Source organism: Amphiprion ocellaris, chromosome 4 (assembly GCF_022539595.1).
Source record: "Amphiprion ocellaris isolate individual 3 ecotype Okinawa chromosome 4, ASM2253959v1, whole genome shotgun sequence".
In the NCBI taxonomy this organism is placed as follows: Eukaryota; Metazoa; Chordata; class Actinopteri; family Pomacentridae; genus Amphiprion; species Amphiprion ocellaris.
The window spans coordinates 37,178,515-37,203,310 of record NC_072769.1 but is presented as its reverse complement, the minus strand read 5'-3'; the positions used below and the strand labels follow the sequence as shown (position 1 = coordinate 37,203,310).

Below are 24,796 nucleotides of genomic sequence, written 5' to 3'. Positions count from 1 at the left end.
TTAATCATTTGTTCCTTGTATGATTTCCAACTGATAAATCAGTCAATTTGTAGTAGGATCGCAATCATGTGATCGTCAACAGGTAACTGACACAGTGTTCACTTGTCACGGTTACAGCAACGCTGTGCCTGCAGCTATATCTCCCAATGGGAAATCCTTAACAAAGCCGTGGATCCAGACTATAAACCGCATCACTGCCAAAATCTAATCACTTGGTTCTTGTGTCATTTCTGACTTCTGCTAAAAATTTCATCCAAATCTATTAGTCCATTTCTGAGTAATGTTTCACACTGACAGACAGACAGATTCACAGACAAACGTACGCTGATTGTCACATAACTCCACCGTTCCTTGGCGGAGTAATAAAGTGATCCTAGCCTTATTTAATCTCTCTCTTTCTATAACCTCCATCTGCTGCTCTCTGCTCATCAGAAACCTCAGGGTTACCAGGGGCAAAAGCCAAGTGTGTTATGGGCCTTTTGCTAATTTACCTGGATAAAGTGGTGTTTAATTTTTAAATTGTTGAAATATTTGACAATATGGCGTGCTCAATTAAATTTTATAATTGTTAGTCAATGAACGTGTTTTGTTTACGGGAAAAAATCCCACATCAATAAGCTCTCCTGTTTCACTTTTATAGCGTAAAAATACAGTAGAAAAAAGAAAAAGGAAGATGGCACCACCACAGGCCTAAATTCTACTTCAAAAAAAAGGTAAATGTTTTGCTTCTGCAATCATAGTTTTGTTGTACTCCTGCCAGTCCACTAGACAACAAATGCTACTTTTTCCTACTTAAACAAGCTCTCTGCACTCTCATTTCCATTTGATGAGTTGCTTCTATTATGTATGACTGTGACTGGCACAGCTGTTTGAAAGTTAAAAGACAAGTATGTGGTGGGAAGATAATGATTAATCACCACTCCTCGACAATTCATATTCCACTTCCGCAAGTCCTTAACGGCTGAAAAGCCTAGAGACAGTTGGGCATGCTTCTCTGCACTCGTCTTTGCAACTGTATTGTTAAAATCAAGGCCTGACGTGACTGATGGCTCTATATTGAGGTGGAGACATGCAGTTCACAGATCAGTTGACCTCCGCTGCTAATGAGCACACTTTTCTACACTGCCTAGTTCTTTCCCTCCTCTGCTGCATGAATCTTGATCCAATTCATCTCACTGCAGTCAGAAAAATTTAGAGAATTTCAAAAATCCCATTCTCATTCATACCTTTGCCTCAGATTTCACCTTGGCCACCCATACTACCCACACATGTACAGTACTCGCACATGCACACGACTGTCCCATCAACAGCAGCCTCATCAACACTGAGCAAATCCAGTGCATGGCATGGCTGCTGATTGGTGGGGGTGAAAAAACAGACGGCAAATTAATTGAATAATCAGAAATATGCAGATGAACAGCTTTCAATTTAAATGCAGATTTTGGCATTTTTCTTGAGTTGGGTGGAGGATGTCAGAGAGAGAAATGGAGAAAGATGATGTTGAGCTCCCACCAAAAATAATTAAATAGCAACAATTCTATCCATATTTATAGTCTAATCAGCTTTTTGTTTACTGATTTTACCGCAGTGATCATGCGTTGGAGCAAAAATAACTAATGACTACATCAATCTTTCAACAAAAGAATTTTGTGAGTGGTAAGATCAACACCGTAACTGTAATTAACCTGATTCTCAGCAGCTTAAATACATAAAACATGGATTTAGTTACAGTTGTTAATATAAGACACCTTAAAACTTCAAATGCAACTGGAAGTTAACACATTCCCTAACTCTTTATTGTTTCGCATTTCTTTTGTTGTTTGGAATTTCTCTGATCTTAGCCTTAACATTATGCTCTTTACTTCTTTTATTAAAAACTTTTAATAAAGCTGGAGCAAAATCTCATACATTTGTAACTTCATAGGTGTTAAGTATACTATTGGCAATTATCAGTTGTTAACAATTACTGATTTCAACGCAGATTTTGGCATTTTTGGTCAGGAGGACTTAACAATGATATACACTATCATTTAAAAGTTTGGGGTCACCCACACAATTTCATGTTTCGAGTATAAACGTATTTTAGATGTGATATTAAATACTGACAGAATTATTGGACTGATAAAGTTGCTCACATAGTATTTGTGGACATTTGTTCAGGCTGAACAGCTGTTTCCAGCAGCTGGATTAATGTTAACTCCAGTGAACAAGTCTTTCCATCATCTAGATCATAAGGATTATTTTGATATCAAACTGCTGTGAAGAGATTAATAACGATAGATTTTAGTTTACGGTGGAATGCTGCTGTGCCTTTGCTGTGCTTTATTCTTTTTCATAGGCCAGTTGTTGAATAGCAGTTTTAAATTAAGTCATTAATTTTGCTATTTAATTTATAATTCAGTAACCCACTGTTTAAATGATCTGTTATCCTCAAACTCCTAAAGTCACAGAGCCACAGACACTAAATGTGGTGGTTATTAAATGTGGTTAAAACTGTTTTATTTGCTCATGACAAAACTTCAGCCCTATTTCATCAATGATTCTTAGATTACTGACTGTTAACGTGGTCAACAATCAGTTAAACAAATTATTTCAAATTTACATCCTCTGCTTGAACTGTCACACAAAAAACTATTCATTGGGCTAGACTTCATCATTAAAATTCCAAGCAACACAATCCAACAGAGGAAGAGAAATATTTATATGCAGTGACAATAAGCTTTAACAATGCACAACATTATAAACAGTATGCAAGACTCCGATAGGATTCAAAACAAACAAACTGGGCTGGTGAACAAGATTTTGTTGTTAGATTTTTTAGTAGGTGAGACATTTTCCCCATCACATTTTGGGAACTGGCAGTGATACTGTATGTAACCTGGATATACTTACTGTTACAGATGTAGTTTTAAATAATGCAACTTGATGGAATCACTAAACTAAATCACTTCTCTTTAAGTATTGTCCAGACCAAGTTTGGCTATTTATCCAGGGATTTTCTGTATATAATAAATAAATCTTTAATATCTCAGGTGCACTCATATTGTATTAGCATTTATCTCAGGAAAACTTTCCACTGTTGGCCTTTCCACTGCTGCTAAAATGATGCATATTAGGTCTAAAAGTATTTGTGTTTATTATGAAAGTGCGATTCAAAAGAGAGAAATTCAGAAACTGCAAGAGCCACAATATAATTACATGACACTCTTAGAAATGACTGCATGACTGGGAGAATAATAATCAGCAAATACTATTTTGTATAGCACGTTGACAAAATCAATGTTAATTAACCACAATCATGAGGACAGTTTTCACTGCAGCTAGAGAAGTTGAAAATCACAACCATAAATGTTGTTCACAACTCATAAAATATGACACGAGGAAGATATTTCCTGTTGAAAATTAAGCAAGTTTGGGTCTGATTAAAACTGAATTGCGCAAGGACCTAAACCACACATTAAGCTTTGTTATCTCCTAATAACAATTTAATTAGACATTTTCCTCAAATCATTTAGCCCCAAATCAGGAGTTTCCACACCAGTCCTCAGCCTCAGGGATTTGTTATGTGGAACCTAAAGACTGTTTGCGTAACTGCTGCGCAATTATTGCTTTTAATTGTTTTACTGTTGCTCTTTTTTGCAAAGCAATTTTTGAAAAGTGCTATAGAAATAAAATTGTTTATTATTTAGGGCTGGACCCAAATTTCCAAATATCCGAATATTTGGTCGTGACGGTGGCATCCGGATATTTATTTTGAGATCCGAATATTAAGTATTATTCGGAGTAATAAAAGTAAACAGAGACTATAAGAGTAAGCGATTAATTTTACATTGCACTTCTGTAACACTACCAGAGCAACAGAGGACAGAAAAAAAAACTGATGCAGCAGAAATCAGAGATGGACTATTTTTATTCCACACATTCTTCCTTGTCACTATTGTGTGCCTACATTGCCCACAATGCAGCGTGATCGCTGACAGTTCAGGCGGAGTTTATGTTTTACACCAGTGGCGAATGTAGCCTCAAGCAGCTATTAACAAGCAGAGGTGAGTGGTGGACAACAGACGTCTGCTGAGTTCAGTACGGTAAACCTCCACACCCTGAAATTTATTCATATAGTTTCTTTTTTCAATTTCAGCTCAGACAAAAACAGCATCACTGACATCCATTTATGTGATTTATTCTTGTGTAGTGGACAGCCCAACTAACCCATCCACGAGGTCATGTGCTCATGCAAGCTGATGCTGATACATGACAGTCAAACTCATCAAAACTGGAAGTGCCAATAAAGTCAGTGAGTGGCTAGATGAGTGGAGAAATACTAAGTTATGAAGACAGCACTAATGCAGAACCACTGAGAGCACATCACAGTACTGGACCAACCTTCTGCAACTCAGAAGTATTCATGACCTCAGGTGGACTTATGTGTGGTTGTGATGTATCATGTTACCATGGAGACAGCAGACATATGTTCTGAACATTGACCAGAGGAGCTAGTGATGCCGACAAGAGCAGGCATGCAAACCTGCACACACACACACACACATAAACACACACACGCCCTGAGGGCAAGCAGGACAGGAAACTGTCAGGAGAAATCACAGTCAACATTCTCTTCTTTCTCTGGGACTTTAACTCCAAGATTTGCCTCTGAAGCTTTAAGTACATGAAGTCATATCCACTAAAAATGCAGCTAATTTATTCTCCCTTGTATTCCCATCAGCCTTTGTGTTTACTGTTTATTAGTGCTTCGCTCATGTTTATCTTCATAGCTATCAGCGATACATCAGTGACTGTTTTGTTTCAGTCAGTGAGCAAAGTGAAATTCAGTCCCAGCAAGCCTTCGTTCTTTTCTCAAAATATTTCAAAACACCCACTCATCTGTCCTTTTTACTTTCATATTCATTGTTATCACACTCGTGAACAAGAGCACACACACACACACACACACACACACACACACACACACACACACACACACACACACACACACACACACACACACACACACACACACACACACACACAGAAATTTTAGATGACAGAAACGATGTACAACAGGAATAAAAGGCATAATGTCCAAGTGTTCCATTTTGCACAGAATTTTTTGAGCGTAAAGAACACAAACATTTCTCCTCATACTCAAAATGGCTCAGCATTATCTTGAAAGATTTCTTGTAACTCACTGGTCTTAAATCTGCATCTTGACCTTGTTTCATCAGATTCAGCTAAAAATAGGCATACTACAGTGCTACAGCGAGAGTAGAATTATCTTCCCAAAGGACTACAGATGGTACAGTATTCATGGAAGAAGCCTGATAATGTACAATGGCAAACTGAGTCAGCAATAAGCTGGACATGTTAACTGAAGATGGAGGCGACATTTATTGAAGTGGTACTGAAAGTCTCCTCATTCATCCAATAATATTTTTCTAAGCCCTACTGAAGGGGCTTTAAGGGAACGTTTATCAACCAACAGAGTAAGTATCAAACAAGGTGTCAGAAATTTAATTTAGAAGGTAGCATTTAGTTTGATTTCTGATTTATACTGCATTAAAAGATTAAAAATAGTTGGAAAAAAAAACCCCAACTCTTCTAAGATTTGACTCATGACTGTACTATGAATGTGCAAATGAACAGGGCAATGGCACATGGCAACGCCACCAAATTTATATCATGAAAACTCGTCAAGCCTATGTACTCACGCATGTTCATCGTGTAATTAGAGAGGAATGTTCTGCCTACCTGAATGGATCTTTGCTGATGTTACAGTAACTACTTTTGTTGTTTGGATAAAAATGTGTGCCCATGCGTGGTGTCAACAAAACTGTATAATTAGCCTCTAATTAGACCGCATGATAACACTTTCCAGTAACATTAGGTTAACACGTTGGTAAAGCAGGTATGCAAAGGTGACTCAGTTCTTAGGATAAGCAAAATTCACAAAGGTAATTAACAATTTGCTCTGATAAGCTGTCAAGAGGAACAGTACAAAAGATTTGTTTAACACAAGCAATTTCATAAAACCTTCAACCCAATTCATCTAAGACCCAACACAACACATGCTCCAAGGTGTTTATCAATGCTCGTTTTGATAGACAACAACAAACTTTGCAGTCTAACCTCACATCTAGAGACAAGCCGAAGGCATTAAAAAAATAACAGAAGCCCTTTTCAGACATGCACTCATTTCCTTCAGTGTAATGGTAACTAAAAACAGGCTAGAAGCTCTTAACCAATACACTGCTCTTGATAACCAAGTGGAGATCGCTGCTTTGCCTTTTCAGTGTGATGAAGCCCAAGTATGAGATGCCAGCCATCACCGTATCAGATAAGCTGTCTTACCAAAAGTGCACGACTTTGTGAAAAATCCCATTTGTAGCCCATTACAACACGTTTCAGCATCACTGCTGACATTTCTCAGCAGCTTAACAGCACAGTTGACTGATGAGGATTTCATGCTACTTGTACTACAAGCAGAGCAGTTTTGGGGCTCACATACCAGCCAAGGTAAAGCAGGTGCAGTATCTGCACTTTTTTGATAATTGCAGTGTTAATGGCAAAAATTCAGCACTATTGTTAGTATTTATGTAAGCACTTGGTATAAATAAGTACCTAAATCTAAATACTTGGACTTGACATGAAAAAATTGGTATTGGTGTATCTCCGTTTCAAGAGTTAGAAAAGGCAAAACGCAGGCATAACCTTGATGATAAATAGGACTATTTTCTAACTGTTCTCCTTGTTAAAAAACAGCTGTATTGATATTTTTTACATCCTGCTGAGTGTTGTCAATAGTGTTGTTGTGGACAACAAATGTGTGGTAACTGGCATTCACTTTAAAAAGAGCTGCCTCTCTCCACTTTATTTTCTAATCAATAAAAATGGTTGAAAAAGAAAATACACCACCTTTATTGGTCCTTATCATTTTAAGTAGCTGTTACACTGTCAGCTACAAAAAAAACGATTTGACACGGCCATTAAATCTGACTGGTCAGAAAAGAGGAAAGGATAACAGGCTTATCACTGGGTGACAAGGAGTGGCTACTAGCTCTGCTGGGTCCCACTGATTTATCCACCAGCTTCCCTGCCAGTCAAGCTGGGCTTTAAAGTTGTTTTAAAATTAAGCTATAACAGACAAATGACTAAGCTATTCAAGGAGAGATGGCTTACAATTTGTCTCACACACACAGACACACAGGCAAATACACATTCGTATGGTGTTAATCATTCCCAAGTGGCTGATAAAACAGAGACAGGTCATTAAGACTCGACAGTGTTCATAAACTGTACTTTATTAACTGTGCTCTTTATTCGCCCACTCTCACACAAATTATTTTGCTTTTTCAAAAGGTATTTTTTCATTGCTCCAACTCGGCCCATGTATCACCTACCATCCACATTCTCTCCATACATTTTTCTTTCACTCCATCTCTCTGGTGAGAGGGTTGACAGTTAATTGGGAGTATGTTTCAGTGAGCTGGCCTGAGACATTTTCTTTTCCTTTCATTAGTAAGCAAAGACAAGGAAGAGAGAGCAAAGGAGAGAAGGAAAGAAATGAAAAAAGCAACAAAAAAAAAGTCAGTCGACAGAGAACATTGAGAAGTTTTTTACGACTGCTATGGAGAGCAGAGTTCTGTGCGTGTTTGTTTATTTGTTAATGAGCTAATCAATAGCAGAGGTGTTTAAGCCCAGCAGTGGGTCTGCTTTGGGAGATTACTTACAGGGAGACACAACTTGTAAGACTTGATTGTCTACTCTTACTGTTTAAACTGATCTGACTCAACTTAGTTGATCAACTCAGCTATAAATAAGAACAACATGAACCTCAATCTCAGAATTTATCTGACAAAAGTAATGTTTCCCATTAATTACCAAGAATGTGGCAGCCCGCCATGGCCTGATTTGCCCTGCCAGTCTCATAATGAACTGAAAACATTTTTAGGCTTCAGTGTTTGCCATAAATCAGTGTATTTGTGGCGGCCGACCAAACTATCAACAACGGCCACCACATATTGATTTTCTATTTTTTTAGTATTTAAAATGGGTAAACACTTATTTCATTGTAGGGCAGTGCACCACTATCCCTCACTTTTCTCTCTTAGAAAAGCACAACCAAACCCCCTATGAACAGGGGGCTTTTCTGTTGCACTCTAAATCAAAACATAGCCAGGATGAAGGATTGTTCTTGGCTTTTCCCTGCAAAGAGGTCGATTGGCTTAATTCCTGAACAGAATCACCTCTGAGTAAATTTGCCCGAAACAGATGCATTCAGGTTAACTGTAACAAGTTAGTTAAGTCTCATTGTTCTTAACACAATAAGCCCCAAGCCCCAACTCTTAAAAAAAGTTGCTAGCAAGTATAAAAGGAGCCTAGGGTTACCCTTCCAGATCTGCAGCTCCGAACCATGGTAAGAAGACCTCTGGTTTTAGGCTAAGGGTCTTCACTCAAGCCTGCTGACAACTCTAGCTACACTTACTGCCTGGACAAACTCTGCAGTGATGAGCAGAGACAGTGCTCTAACATTGCATGAGCCAGGCCTCTATTTTCCTCATTGAGGCAACAAACATGGTGCACAACTTTGGATAAGGGCTATATTGAAGTTCAGGCTTCTCTAAATTCTTTATGGCTGATTGTAGTAACTCGACATGCACGTCACAGTGCCTGCGGCTACGAGGTGGTCGCATTACTTTTGCACATACACAAGAAAGTCACTTACTTCCTACAACAAGGCCTCATCTGACCCACAGGACGCCCCATAGGTCCATCACAAGTGGAATCTAATTTGATAGGAAACTTTGACATGCACTGCCTCATTTGAGCTACTGCATGTCTCTAGCCGCTACGCTAATATAATAAATTGAAATACTATTTCTTTAACACCGCGGAGGTAATTCGTACCAAAAAAACAAAACACAAACATGTCACATTTTGGCTATGGTGCAAGCTAATTGCTGCCAACAAACTATCATGTGACATCACACTGACTTAGACCGAAAGCAGGGGACACCATGGACATGTCACCAGTCCATCGCAAGGCTACACAGAGAAACAAGCACACTCCCATTCACACCGACAGACAATCTAGAATCACTAATTAACCTCACCATGTTTTTGGACTCTTCTCGGGATCTTTCTGCATGGAGTTTGCATGTTCTCCCCTGTGCATGCGTGGGTTTTCTCCAGGTTCTCCGGCTTCCTCCCACAGTCCAAAAATATGCTGAGGTTAATTGATTATTCTAAATTACCTGTAGGTGTGAATGCGAGTGTGATTGTCTGTATATGTGGCCCTGCGACAGACTGGCGATCTATCCGGGGTGTCGCCTGCCTTCACCTTGAGTGAAATTTTAGATGACAGAAACGATGTACAACAGGAATAAAAGGCATAATGTCCAAGTGTTCCATTTTGCACAGAATTTTTTGAGCGTAAAGAACACAAACATTTCTCCTCATACTCAAAATGGCTCAGCATTATCTTGAAAGATTTCTTGTAACTCACTGGTCTTAAATCTGCATCTTGACCTTGTTTCATCAGATTCAGCTAAAAATAGGCATACTACAGTGCTACAGCGAGAGTAGAATTATCTTCCCAAAGGACTACAGATGGTACAGTATTCATGGAAGAAGCCTGATAATGTACAATGGCAAACTGAGTCAGCAATAAGCTGGACATGTTAACTGAAGATGGAGGCGACATTTATTGAAGTGGTACTGAAAGTCTCCTCATTCATCCAATAATATTTTTCTAAGCCCTACTGAAGGGGCTTTAAGGGAACGTTTATCAACCAACAGAGTAAGTATCAAACAAGGTGTCAGAAATTTAATTTAGAAGGTAGCATTTAGTTTGATTTCTGATTTATACTGCATTAAAAGATTAAAAATAGTTGGAAAAAAAACCCCAACTCTTCTAAGATTTGACTCATGACTGTACTATGAATGTGCAAATGAACAGGGCAATGGCACATGGCAACGCCACCAAATTTATATCATGAAAACTCGTCAAGCCTATGTACTCACGCATGTTCATCGTGTAATTAGAGAGGAATGTTCTGCCTACCTGAATGGATCTTTGCTGATGTTACAGTAACTACTTTTGTTGTTTGGATAAAAATGTGTGCCCATGCGTGGTGTCAACAAAACTGTATAATTAGCCTCTAATTAGACCGCATGATAACACTTTCCAGTAACATTAGGTTAACACGTTGGTAAAGCAGGTATGCAAAGGTGACTCAGTTCTTAGGATAAGCAAAATTCACAAAGGTAATTAACAATTTGCTCTGATAAGCTGTCAAGAGGAACAGTACAAAAGATTTGTTTAACACAAGCAATTTCATAAAACCTTCAACCCAATTCATCTAAGACCCAACACAACACATGCTCCAAGGTGTTTATCAATGCTCGTTTTGATAGACAACAACAAACTTTGCAGTCTAACCTCACATCTAGAGACAAGCCGAAGGCATTAAAAAAATAACAGAAGCCCTTTTCAGACATGCACTCATTTCCTTCAGTGTAATGGTAACTAAAAACAGGCTAGAAGCTCTTAACCAATACACTGCTCTTGATAACCAAGTGGAGATCGCTGCTTTGCCTTTTCAGTGTGATGAAGCCCAAGTATGAGATGCCAGCCATCACCGTATCAGATAAGCTGTCTTACCAAAAGTGCACGACTTTGTGAAAAATCCCATTTGTAGCCCATTACAACACGTTTCAGCATCACTGCTGACATTTCTCAGCAGCTTAACAGCACAGTTGACTGATGAGGATTTCATGCTACTTGTACTACAAGCAGAGCAGTTTTGGGGCTCACATACCAGCCAAGGTAAAGCAGGTGCAGTATCTGCACTTTTTTGATAATTGCAGTGTTAATGGCAAAAATTCAGCACTATTGTTAGTATTTATGTAAGCACTTGGTATAAATAAGTACCTAAATCTAAATACTTGGACTTGACATGAAAAAATTGGTATTGGTGTATCTCCGTTTCAAGAGTTAGAAAAGGCAAAACGCAGGCATAACCTTGATGATAAATAGGACTATTTTCTAACTGTTCTCCTTGTTAAAAAACAGCTGTATTGATATTTTTTACATCCTGCTGAGTGTTGTCAATAGTGTTGTTGTGGACAACAAATGTGTGGTAACTGGCATTCACTTTAAAAAGAGCTGCCTCTCTCCACTTTATTTTCTAATCAATAAAAATGGTTGAAAAAGAAAATACACCACCTTTATTGGTCCTTATCATTTTAAGTAGCTGTTACACTGTCAGCTACAAAAAAAACGATTTGACACGGCCATTAAATCTGACTGGTCAGAAAAGAGGAAAGGATAACAGGCTTATCACTGGGTGACAAGGAGTGGCTACTAGCTCTGCTGGGTCCCACTGATTTATCCACCAGCTTCCCTGCCAGTCAAGCTGGGCTTTAAAGTTGTTTTAAAATTAAGCTATAACAGACAAATGACTAAGCTATTCAAGGAGAGATGGCTTACAATTTGTCTCACACACACAGACACACAGGCAAATACACATTCGTATGGTGTTAATCATTCCCAAGTGGCTGATAAAACAGAGACAGGTCATTAAGACTCGACAGTGTTCATAAACTGTACTTTATTAACTGTGCTCTTTATTCGCCCACTCTCACACAAATTATTTTGCTTTTTCAAAAGGTATTTTTTCATTGCTCCAACTCGGCCCATGTATCACCTACCATCCACATTCTCTCCATACATTTTTCTTTCACTCCATCTCTCTGGTGAGAGGGTTGACAGTTAATTGGGAGTATGTTTCAGTGAGCTGGCCTGAGACATTTTCTTTTCCTTTCATTAGTAAGCAAAGACAAGGAAGAGAGAGCAAAGGAGAGAAGGAAAGAAATGAAAAAAGCAACAAAAAAAAAGTCAGTCGACAGAGAACATTGAGAAGTTTTTTACGACTGCTATGGAGAGCAGAGTTCTGTGCGTGTTTGTTTATTTGTTAATGAGCTAATCAATAGCAGAGGTGTTTAAGCCCAGCAGTGGGTCTGCTTTGGGAGATTACTTACAGGGAGACACAACTTGTAAGACTTGATTGTCTACTCTTACTGTTTAAACTGATCTGACTCAACTTAGTTGATCAACTCAGCTATAAATAAGAACAACATGAACCTCAATCTCAGAATTTATCTGACAAAAGTAATGTTTCCCATTAATTACCAAGAATGTGGCAGCCCGCCATGGCCTGATTTGCCCTGCCAGTCTCATAATGAACTGAAAACATTTTTAGGCTTCAGTGTTTGCCATAAATCAGTGTATTTGTGGCGGCCGACCAAACTATCAACAACGGCCACCACATATTGATTTTCTATTTTTTTAGTATTTAAAATGGGTAAACACTTATTTCATTGTAGGGCAGTGCACCACTATCCCTCACTTTTCTCTCTTAGAAAAGCACAACAAACCCCCTATGAACAGGGGGCTTTTCTGTTGCACTCTAAATCAAAACATAGCCAGGATGAAGGATTGTTCTTGGCTTTTCCCTGCAAAGAGGTCGATTGGCTTAATTCCTGAACAGAATCACCTCTGAGTAAATTTGCCCGAAACAGATGCATTCAGGTTAACTGTAACAAGTTAGTTAAGTCTCATTGTTCTTAACACAATAAGCCCCAAGCCCCAACTCTTAAAAAAAGTTGCTAGCAAGTATAAAAGGAGCCTAGGGTTACCCTTCCAGATCTGCAGCTCCGAACCATGGTAAGAAGACCTCTGGTTTTAGGCTAAGGGTCTTCACTCAAGCCTGCTGACAACTCTAGCTACACTTACTGCCTGGACAAACTCTGCAGTGATGAGCAGAGACAGTGCTCTAACATTGCATGAGCCAGGCCTCTATTTTCCTCATTGAGGCAACAAACATGGTGCACAACTTTGGATAAGGGCTATATTGAAGTTCAGGCTTCTCTAAATTCTTTATGGCTGATTGTAGTAACTCGACATGCACGTCACAGTGCCTGCGGCTACGAGGTGGTCGCATTACTTTTGCACATACACAAGAAAGTCACTTACTTCCTACAACAAGGCCTCATCTGACCCACAGGACGCCCCATAGGTCCATCACAAGTGGAATCTAATTTGATAGGAAACTTTGACATGCACTGCCTCATTTGAGCTACTGCATGTCTCTAGCCGCTACGCTAATATAATAAATTGAAATACTATTTCTTTAACACCGCGGAGGTAATTCGTACCAAAAAAACAAAACACAAACATGTCACATTTTGGCTATGGTGCAAGCTAATTGCTGCCAACAAACTATCATGTGACATCACACTGACTTAGACCGAAAGCAGGGGACACCATGGACATGTCACCAGTCCATCGCAAGGCTACACAGAGAAACAAGCACACTCCCATTCACACCGACAGACAATCTAGAATCACTAATTAACCTCACCATGTTTTTGGACTCTTCTCGGGATCTTTCTGCATGGAGTTTGCATGTTCTCCCTGTGCATGCGTGGGTTTTCTCCAGGTTCTCCGGCTTCCTCCCACAGTCCAAAAATATGCTGAGGTTAATTGATTATTCTAAATTACCTGTAGGTGTGAATGCGAGTGTGATTGTCTGTATATGTGGCCCTGCGACAGACTGGCGATCTATCCGGGGTGTCGCCTGCCTTCACCTTGAGTCAGCTAGGATAGACTCCAGCCCCCTCACGACCCTAGTGAGGATTGAGCAGTGTGTAGATAATGGATGGACGGATGGATGGATGGATGGATGGATGGATGGATGCATGTTTTTGGACTGTGGGAGGACGCCAGAGTACCCGGAGAAAACCCATGCATGCGCAGGGAGAACATGCAAACTCCACACAGAAAGCTCACAGGCTCAGGCCGGGACGCAAACTGGGGATCTTCTAGCTATGAGGCAACAGTGCTAACCACCGAGCCACTGTGCAGCCCAGTTTGTGTTTATCTCAAGTTTTTAAATTCACAAATGTTAATGAAACATGCAAGCAGTACCTCCTTCTCCTTGAAACTTCAGGAAGAAAAATGTTCAAATAGCTCACTCACTCACACAGTTAAGGTGTTTGTCTCGCTGATTAGCAGAGCTCATGAATACCTAATCACTGATGCTAATCAGCCCTCTCACCTAGGGGTGAGCTAAAAATATCAATTACATACACAAACACACACACAAGTCAGGGTAATACACAAAAACACTTTCTGCACACTTTCCCTTTTAAAATCTTCTGGCTTCATAGTTATTTTAACATAGCATTAATCCATTATTAATTGACAAACAGCATTTCTCCACATAAACTATCTGCAGCTAAGTAGCTTTTGTGGTGCATTGGTTATTATTTACAGAATACTAAAAGAGCCCCACAGATACAGTCGACTTTGACAACCACAACTTTTGATCTCCCACCATTTTACAACCAGTTGTTAAAAGAATCACACAATCAGGTTTCTGACTTGATTCTGTAAAACTGATCAAAAACAAAAGTTCTGAGGTGCCAACACAATGAGATTCCTTTTGACTTCTCTTTTACAAAATTAAAAAAATATTTAACGGCAAATGCTGTGGGTGTGTGTATTTTGCTTAAACAGAAGATAAACTCACTGCAATAAAAAAAAACTCGGGAAGTTTCAACAGGACTATCAGACTATACACTTAACATATCACCATGGTAACATGCTGAGATTAGCATACGTAAAGCCTGCCAGCTGGCTGTGTTAGTGCCAATCACAAGGTAGACTGGAAGCTGACAATATAATAATATTTATTATTGTTGCTAACCAAAGCTCTGATAACACATTTTTTTTAGTCGTACATTTATATTTTTACTACTTATGTCTTTAGTAAAGAGTTATTCAAGCTATACATGTTATGTTTGTTTTTGATGTACTGTATTGTATGTTACTGTTAGAGTCTTTATGGTGTAGCTTATGTCTAGAGAAAGTTAGATTTCCACTAAGATGAACAATATAGTGAAATTATATCATAATGCACTTTAAGTATTGTGCAGTTAGCAGTAATTTTGCTCTGTAAGTGGTTCTGGATGAGTAGTCATGGATTCAGTCTCTGAGGATCATAAATGTCTGTCAAATTTGAAGTTACTTCACCTGATACTTGTGACAGTAGTTCACTTTTGGCCAGTGTTGGACAGATTGACTGACAGCTGACTAACATCACCAGCCCTCTAGCCATGCCACTTGGATGTGTAGAAGCAATTCTGTTGACCAGAATGAAGAAATACTATCTACATTTTCAAAGTTGTAATGATGTGGTTAATTTAGCAATTCTGAAAAGGAGTTTCACTATGCTATGGTAATCAGGATGCTCCAGCAGTTGAACGGTAAAATACAAAGAAAAAAAATTAGCGCTGTCAAACGATTAAAATAGTTTATCAGATTAATCACTGGGTTGCTGTGGATTAATTTCAATTCATCACGATTAAATATCATTCATTTTTAATCTATATTAATTGCGTTTCATTTTGCATGCGCAAACAGACTCAAGAAAGAAAAGAATATATATGCACTTAAGGTGTTTATTAAACACCTTTAAAGGTTCATGTTAGAATTGCGTAAAGGTGGTACTTTAAGCTGGAAGTGCTTCGGTGAAAAGAAATCTCCTTCCTGCAGAGTCTGCATATTACTGTATGTTGGTCGACTGTGTCGTCTTGTTTTTGTTTTTTGTTTTTTGTATTCAAATTTCCCACCAAGAGCGCCAACGTGCTGTTTAGTAGGGCCAGACAGATATGGATTTTTTGATTTGATTCTAATATTTGGCAGAAAAAAATTCCTACAACTGATTAATTGGCCAATTAATTTAAAATATATATAATGAAAATAACTTCCTTTTTGGTCCCTTAACATTCACAACAACAAAGACATGAATTACAGGCAGAACATTTTACTGTTTTACAATACTTTGTCCTTTAGTATTTGTTTAACTTTACAACCCCCTTCAGGAAGAAGACTCTCTGCTTCTGCTCTATTCAGTGACTGACAGAGTGGGGCATATCCAGTCATTGTTTTATTAGTTGCTAAATCACTCTTTCCAGCATTTCTTAATGTCCTTCAGCATTAGAACTTCCAAAGAGCTCTAACATTTGATAATGTGTAAAAATCTAATGGTAAAGTTAGCCACAGTACCCGTGCAAGGTGCTAACAATAAGGATTTTCCTATTGTTGAGGGGATGTTTTCATCAATTTAAAAAAGGTGATCCACTAGGAATTCAGTTCTACAGATGCTGGAAGTGCATAAATATTCTTGTAGCCAACAGCACAGTATTTGGTATGCTTTGCTTGTGGCTGAGATTTTTACAGTTAACAGAAGCAGCTCTCCATTCCTTTAGAATGGCTCATTCTGAGGAATTGGACGGTGATGGGGAAGGTGTATGGAAAATTTTAGCGTCACGACTGCCGGTTTCTCCTTTGACTTTCATGCACCTGGTCCACCCATGTTCAGGCTTCACCATCCCTTCACAAAAGAAAGTCACATCTTGAGCCTCCAGATTCTCCTCAAAAGCATGGATGATTTCATAATCACGCTGAAAATGGCAAATATTCAAGAGGATTTCATTTTGGGAAACAGAAGTCAGACGGTGCAGTTTGGGTGAGTAAGGTTCAGGGTTCAAGAGTTCAAAGCCACATTTGGCTGCTTCTGCCTCCTGTTCTGTGTGGACGGACTTTTAGTCCTGGAGCAACAGCAGCCAGCTCAAATCTTTCCTCTACTTTATTCTTTGATTGCTTCAAACATTTGAGTTTTAATGGACAGAAATGGTTTTATAGTACATAGTCATGCCCTAAAATGTGACTGACACCACTTGTTTCTGGGTGAGGCCGAAACCTTTTTGAAGTAGTTTTACATAGACACGAAGAATTTCGCTGGCTTGTAAAGCTGAGAGGCTATTTAGTTGCTGGTGGGCTTGAGGAAAGGCATGTTAATATTCTTACCATTCTTATTGTACACCTCCCACTTCATACAACACAAAAGAAAAACACAAATGAAAAAAATAAAAACACAATAAGAATGGATTTTCACCATATGGAATCTTTAAAAGGCTGAACAATGAATACAATTACAGAGTGAAGAAACATTTGAATGAGAGTGAGTCATACAGTAATGAATGCATGAGAAAGAGAGTGGGGACGGGACTGTTGCAGGTTAAACAGCTTACACCATAGGAGGGGGATTTAAGTGCCGCTGCAAGAGTGGAATATTAGCAGGATTATCTGGCAACCCTGTTGCTGAGGTGAATAACATTAGAATCCTATTTGTAAAGACTTCTATGCTTCCTGTTCAAAATCCCCCATATTCTCTCCACTTACCCCTGCCTCATCCTACAATTAGTTCACTGATATTCTCGTACCCAGATTAAACTCGTGCACACACTTGAAAGGAATGTAATGCGTGATGTACATATTATATTCATGTGTATTTGTGTGTGTTTCTTTAAGCGCGGGTGTTCTTTTATGTGTGTGTGTGCAAGTGTGAGTGAGCATCGTATTCCATTAGTAGTACAGGCGTTTCTGTTCCCATAGGCCACTAGGCGTGCATGTCATACACACTGGCAGCGGTGAACACCCTGAATACTAATACTGAAGGTGTAAGCATCTGCTTTGGGTATGTGTGTGTGCAGCTTTGTACATCTGTATGCATGTGCAACCGATGCAGGGAGGGTGAGGTGGTAGGAGGTGCTGTGTGGTGTGACAGCGTTGAGATTGGAGCAAGTATGTGTGCATTTGAGTGTGACAGTGCGCACCATGAGAGTGTTACGATTGTGTGTGTGTGTGTGTGTGTGTGTGTGTGTGTGTGTGTGTGTGTGTGTGTGTGTGTGTGTGTGTGTGTGTGTGTGTGTGTGTGTGTGTGTGTGTGTGTGTGTGTGTGTGTGTGTGTGTGTGTTTTATGGACAGAGTCTGAGGTTAATAAATATTGACAGTGAATTATCTCTTCTGGCAGGGTCGCAGGTGGGTTCGATGGAGCAGATTGGACACACAAGCAAGAAAAAAACACGTGCATGTACAAAAACACCATTTAATCCCGTTTCATATTTTTATGTTATTCTCTATTTTACCAGCATTCGTGTGAATCCATGAGCAAGGCACTAACGACCAGTCGCAATCATCTAACACTTGAACACAGTAATTACCTGCCAAGATAATAAAGCAGCCTTCTACCTTACCAGTATGGATTCTCCACAGTTTCTGTTCTAGCGAGAGGCCCCATACCATAACACAACACATCAACAATATGGCAATTAGACGCTGCTACACACTCAGATCAGATTAACAGAGAGACAGATATACAAGGAGAGATAAAGAGGGAAAGACTACAGCAGGGCTGGATGAAGAGATGAAGGGAAGAAAAGAGACAAAGAGGTAAGTGCAAAGGGAGCACAACAGGATGCTTTTTCCGTTAAGAAAAGGATTTGCTGAACAGCTGAGGGACAGTCACACACAGTTTTCATTTAGCCCATTCAATGAGTGTATGGGGAGTGGTGATCGATTAATGCAGCCTAGTCCTGTAACACTGCCCAGTCATCACTCTCTTCCTCTCACACACACAAACACACACAAATGCGCACATATTCCTGCATTCACACACATTCAAAACACACAGCAAAGAAGGGTCTCTGTTGGCACAGTGTTCCTCTCACTGCATGGCTAATTCAGGCACAAAGCTATAACGTGGCATAATGGTGCATAAACTTGGATGTGGGGTATACAGTAAAAAGGAAAAAAAAACACCTTGCAAGGTCAAATTCACACTTCCTCAAGCGTTTGTGGAAGAGCTCACTGAGACAGATATCAGCACTCCCACAGATGCTACAGCCTGTAGGAATTTTGAATGTTGACAGTGTGCTCATTTTAGCTTCACACTTCTGTTTAATGATCACTGTGCATGCGCTTATAGAGATGCACACTGCCAGCGGCTCATACCGACTTGCAATCCAATCTGATCTAATCAAGTGTGCAGGTACACAAAGCCAAAAAAAACACTGATAATACCGATATCAATGTTTGAGACTGGATATATATGATTTTGGTTATGGCAATATTGTGATTTAGTTTCAGTCTGTGTTTTTCTAGGTTATGTAACATATTGTTTGAGTCTTTGAATGCACATGATTTTATTTTAACATTGGAGTATGAGTCAAAACCACTGTGATATTTGATTGTGGCCACATTGCCCAGCTTTTACTGGAAAGTCTACATACCTTTTTGAAGAGCAATGAGTCATCCATTTGTTCTGCATAGACCGAGGTGAGCCTGTATTGGTTCTCGGTGGTAATATCGATCTGGTAGCCGGTCAGGACGTAGCAGACTGTGCGGAACTCCTGAATCTTTCTCTGGAACACCTCCTTGAGCCTCTGGTTCCTAAGCTCTGAGCTCTCCATCTGTTTACGTAGATCTGCAACATACACAAAAGTTGGAAAAATACACATACAATTTTGATGCTAGTCTGGAATGTACAGTACACATGGTTGGTTATATTTTTATATCATCATTCTTTAAATACATATGTGACTCAGACAGCCCATGCTTAATACTCAGCCACATGCGCAAGACTTTTTCCACAAGCACATACTCAACTCACTAAGCTCATGCAGCATAGATGGACGGCTCCATCTCAACTATACACTCCCTGCAGCAGTCCATCTGCTCACTTAGGGTCTACAAAATACCATAATGCACAGTGTGTAGTGATGACTAAAGCAGTCAGCTGTATCTCCTACCTGGGAGCAGAGACAATCCTAGAGAGCAGAAAACCAATGGGTTTGACTTTAATTTGTTGAACATCAATTTGTGATAATTACTTTAATCTGAAGACTTGATTTAGAAAGTCAGAGAAATGAGTTCATCTGAGGAGAAATTACTTGTTATGGAGGGGGGTACTTACAAAAGTATCAATAATGGAAAAAGATAAAGGGGTTATGCATGAGAGTGTGGGAATGCGCATGGATATATTCACTTGTAACAGAAGTGAGTACACCCTTGGGTCTGTTAAATGCAAAATGATTCTAGTTGTATCACTCTCAATAATTGCATTATGTCTAAGTAGACAGGGTGAGAATTTCCTTTTATGAACAATCAAAAATAGTTTACAAAAGTGACATAAGTTAGAACAATTCGAAATTACACAGAACACACCTGTGATTTCCATAGCACGATCACATGAAAATTACTGTAAAATGATATTGTACATTGGTGTGCTGTTGTGTACTGTAGTGTAAGCATACAGTAAAACTACAAAGAGGCAGACCTTTACTCAGTTGCTGTCATTACTGTTCACTTAACAGATTGATATATGCACTATGGAACCATTAGACCACAAAGTCAGAGAGCTAGGACAAGCTTTTATCCACACCGAGCATAGTCTCTAGTACTGCTGGCATCACCATTGATATTGGAGTCATCAGGAGTCAACAACATTTAATCGCTATTTGTATGACTTCCAAAAATTTATCTAATTTGAAACCTTTGATCTGACCCAGAAAGAGTGCATTCTCTCTCAACACAACACTAAAAGGTGGACAGATTGATCTGATTAAATAGCAGTGAGTATCAACATGTAAATTAGAGTTACCAAATTACATTTCTCATTTCTGTCCGAGTTAAAAATATTAGAAATACTAGAAAAAAAAAAACAGACAGAAGCACCAGACAGAGAATTAGAAGAGAAAAACAAAGTGATCAAGGCAGTTAAAAGGATTACTTAGCACCTCTGAAAAGCTAAGCATTTGGTGAATTTTTAACAGTCAAAAGCCTTTAAGTTGCTCTTATGTCCACCTACAGAGAATTATACCTTACTTACCACAACTGCTATTCACTTATTACCCTGCACTGTCACACATAGCTTCAAGAGCAGTTAGCGCATTTTCACTGCCCAGGCTTCTAACCCTCCTGTGATTGATAATTATTTTTACACATCATCTTCTCTTCAAACATCTTAGCCTATTATGTTCTATCTGTCATTATTAAACAAGTGAATGGCTGGAAAGTATAAACTTAAGAGTCAGAGTGTGTCGGTCTCTGTGTCTGTCTGTCTCCTGGGCTCCTGTCAAGTGTCAGTCAGTGCTGATAAATACTGTCTCAAGACTTCAGGACTGTGACAAAACTGTCACTTTATGACAGTCATCAAATTGCCCTGGAAATGACTTGCAATTCTCAAGTTTCAGAAACACCTGCATTTACTCTAACATGTAGAAACACTGATGTTGACACAATGACATGGACATGCCATTACCTGTGCGATAAGAAAGACAAATATGCACAAGTGCACACAAAGTTGTGCCAATATATAGAGTAAGCAGTAAGCTTTTCTTTTTTTAAAACACCAACTTTTGATTTATTTATTTATTTTTTTTTTTATTTTACAAAGTTACTGACTTCTGACTTTTGCCCTTAATTGTTCTCAATAGATCTGGGTACACTAAGACTGGGGAAAAAAGGTTGTCAAGAAAATTCCTCTGCTGAAAAAGCTTCTTCATTACATGCTTTTGCCTACTTATTCTTCAACCTGAACTAGGGCTGTACAATAAATCAAATACTATTTGCAAACATGGCTTCCCACAATTAAATGAACTTGTTCAACTGCAACATTTACATTTTACATGCTGCACTCATAGAAAACTCAAAAGATAAAGTAGTGGAATACATTATTTGCTTTCAACTTTAGTAAATCTGACACTAGAATTATTTGTCTTATTTCACTCCTTTCAAAGTCATTTTTAGCCTCACACCTGTCTGAGTAGTTGCAGTAACTGATTGCTAAGACTGGGGCCTTTTCTGTGTGCAGCTGTGTAGCAAGTATCTACTGTAGCTTGCATGTGAGACGTTTAACGAACAGGTACCTTGTAGTGTGATACTAATAGATACTGTATCTATTAATCAATAGATGTTCAGCAAGCGCAGCATTTCTGGTACAATTTCATTTATGCTTCACATTTAGGATTTACACTAAAATCAATGAATAATTGTAATAACTATTCACAATCTCGATTAAAATAATCATAAATATTATTTTGACTACAACCGTGCCACCCTAAACTGAACTATTCCCACAGTATGCACTTGTATATGTTTAAAGAAATGAGCCTTGCAGTTATATTCAGAAAATTCTCCAGCATCCTCAACCCAGCAGCACAGAAGATCTACATAATCAAACAGTTTCAAGCTGGGCACCTAAGATTGGTGTCACTGATTCAATATCTCACCAAATGTGAAATATCCCCTTATGCTCTTCTTTTGATGGTGTTGAATAATGAACAGAAAAGAGTCTCTGCAGAACATTATGTGTCACAGGGACTCTGACCTTTGACTTTTAGGATATAAAATGTCATCACTTCATCGTTTTATCATATTAGACGTGTGGAAAATTTTAGTCTTAATTAGCCGATGAATTCTTGAGTTATGAGCATGCAGTGACCTTTGACTACCAAATTCTCATTTGCTCATTCTTGAGTCTAAGTCATCATTTGTGCCAGATGTAGTGAAATTCCCTCCAGGCGTTCCTGATATACTGTATTTATAATGACAGGATACATGTGAGGTCACAGTGACCTTGACTTTTGACAACCAACATCTAATCAGTTCATCCTTGAATCCAAGTGAACTGAAACAAATTTGAAGAAACTCTTTCAAAGCATTCCTCAGATATTGTATTCAGAAAAACCGGGACAAACAAAAAGCTGCCACTTTAGTATCAGTGTCACTACTGATACTGTTCAAAAATCTTCACATGGTTTTGAGAAATTGAAAGAATTTTATATTTGCACGAAATATTATAACTGACAAAAATCTTGATGCGACTGTCATGATCACAAACATGGACAACTTTTGGATTGGGATAGACCTACTAGGTTGCAACCTTGGGCACCAAAGAGAAGGAGCAAATATTTCTTCCATAACTCCCGATCTACTCTTAAAAGTCAACCGCTGACGTCAAATGCACTCCATACATGTTAAAAGCCACTGCTCGTGCTGCAGTATACAGCCGATATTGAGAGAAGACTACAGAGAGGCTGTAGGAAGACTCTCTGCAGGGGGTTGACTCTTACACAATTAGATCTTTTTAAAGCTTTTCCAACCCCGCAATTCATTTGCTCATATTGCTGAAAAAAAATCACGTTTGAGTAACGAGATTACTGATGCTCCCAGCAAACATTATATAGTAACATGATACAGGCCACGATAAATTCTAAAACAGATGATACTGGATGTGCACAGATGTGTCCTCAACCTGGGTAGGAGTCAATGAATCAGTCGGTTTAAAGACTCCCTCCAGTGAAAATCAGTATTTTTTTAGTTTGTTAATATATCCTCATGATGATTTTTTATTTGTTGGAGAACACATAATGAGTGAATTATGTAGTCAACACTAGAGCATTTCCACCTTTAAAAAACAGCATTGTAGTGATAATCATGTAAAAATGATGGATTCAGACATGCAGTGATTTCTATGTAACAAACCTAAGGAACAAATCTTGTCAACCATCGGTGATGCTTTCTGTACCATTATTCTTCCGAGTCGATTTTGACATTGAACATGTATGGCTGAATTAGTCCGGCAGTAGTCTCCAATTCATTAATATGTAGCATTAGCGGTAGCGACTATTATATCATCCCTGCAACATGAATGTTTTCCAAAACGATGCAAAATGTGATCTCTCCAGTTATTAAGGTAACTACCAACATATGTCAGCAGGCAGCCAACTAACAATGAAAACATTCCTTGGTACCATAAAATGCTGTAGTTAAATAAAATATTACACTTTGGAGAGATTTTTTTAGTGTTTCTGAAATCATAAATAAACTATTAAAATGACTAGCTGAGAGCAGATTTGGTCCGATGATTCTTACTGAATTATCTGGAGTATTTTGATGCTCTGGAATTAGGGGATTCACCAGAAGTGAACTTTCTCTCTAAAATACACCACAGCACTTCTCCTTCTGGATTATTAAATGACTGGGTCACTCAAATGTTTTCTTAAATATTTTGGGCAACACCCATTCAGCTTCTAATTCATTATATGATGCATTTTCACTATTCCCAATCCAGGACAGAGTTCTCCTTCTCTGAGCAAGTGTATGAGAAGCAGCTCTCACCTTGGTTACACAAGTGCAACTAGTGTTTTGTATGTAAGAGCAGAAACACATTCAGCAAAAGAGCATCACATACAGGCAAAGAAATGCACAGTTACAACTACCTGGCTTGTAGTTTCTCTCTCCATGCCTGAGGTATGTTCCATATGTGAGCAGGCAAGAGTCCACATGCAGAGTTCACTACACCATGCAAACACAGGCTAATGGTTAAAAGCAACTATTAGTCAGCTGACTGTTCAGCCATTCATGCATTGATAAACTTAGTCTGAAATGATCAGAGCAGCACCTGAACTATGGTTCAAAATATCACAGTTTCACTTTCAGATCACTCAGAAAAGCAAAGAATTGAGGGTCTCAGATAAATTTTGGTTTCATTTTCACCATTTCTCTAACTGGTATTTGAGAAGACGAAATCCAGCTGTTTAAATAAGCTAAACTATTAATACTGATCAGTGTCAGTTTTGTACTTAAAACTGAAGAATGAAAAAAACAAAATAATTTTAATGCTATTCTTAATTTGTTTCATTTTTTCTCTTAAAAAAAGAACAAAAAGAAACAAGAGTACTGTTAAAGCACCAGATCAAGTACTATCACTAAGAGTTTTAGTACTGTTAAAACATCTTTACTTGTGGAGCAATCTGGGACTTTTGCCACACTATAATAACAAGTTTATCGCTGTATGAAGCACTTCTTTTGCAAGACATTATTAATAAA

General features: G+C 38.7%; 1 protein-coding gene across 1 annotated transcript in view; it reads right to left on the bottom strand.

The window, feature by feature from the left end:
• mad1l1 (mitotic arrest deficient 1 like 1) overlaps nt 1-24,796 on the bottom strand; it is a 69,193-nt gene that overhangs the window by 7,891 nt on the left and 36,506 nt on the right. The window contains exon 17 of the mRNA XM_023266781.3: nt 19,195-19,388. Within this exon, the coding sequence (XP_023122549.1) occupies nt 19,195-19,388 (194 nt within the window). The remainder of the gene's footprint in view (nt 1-19,194; nt 19,389-24,796) is intronic.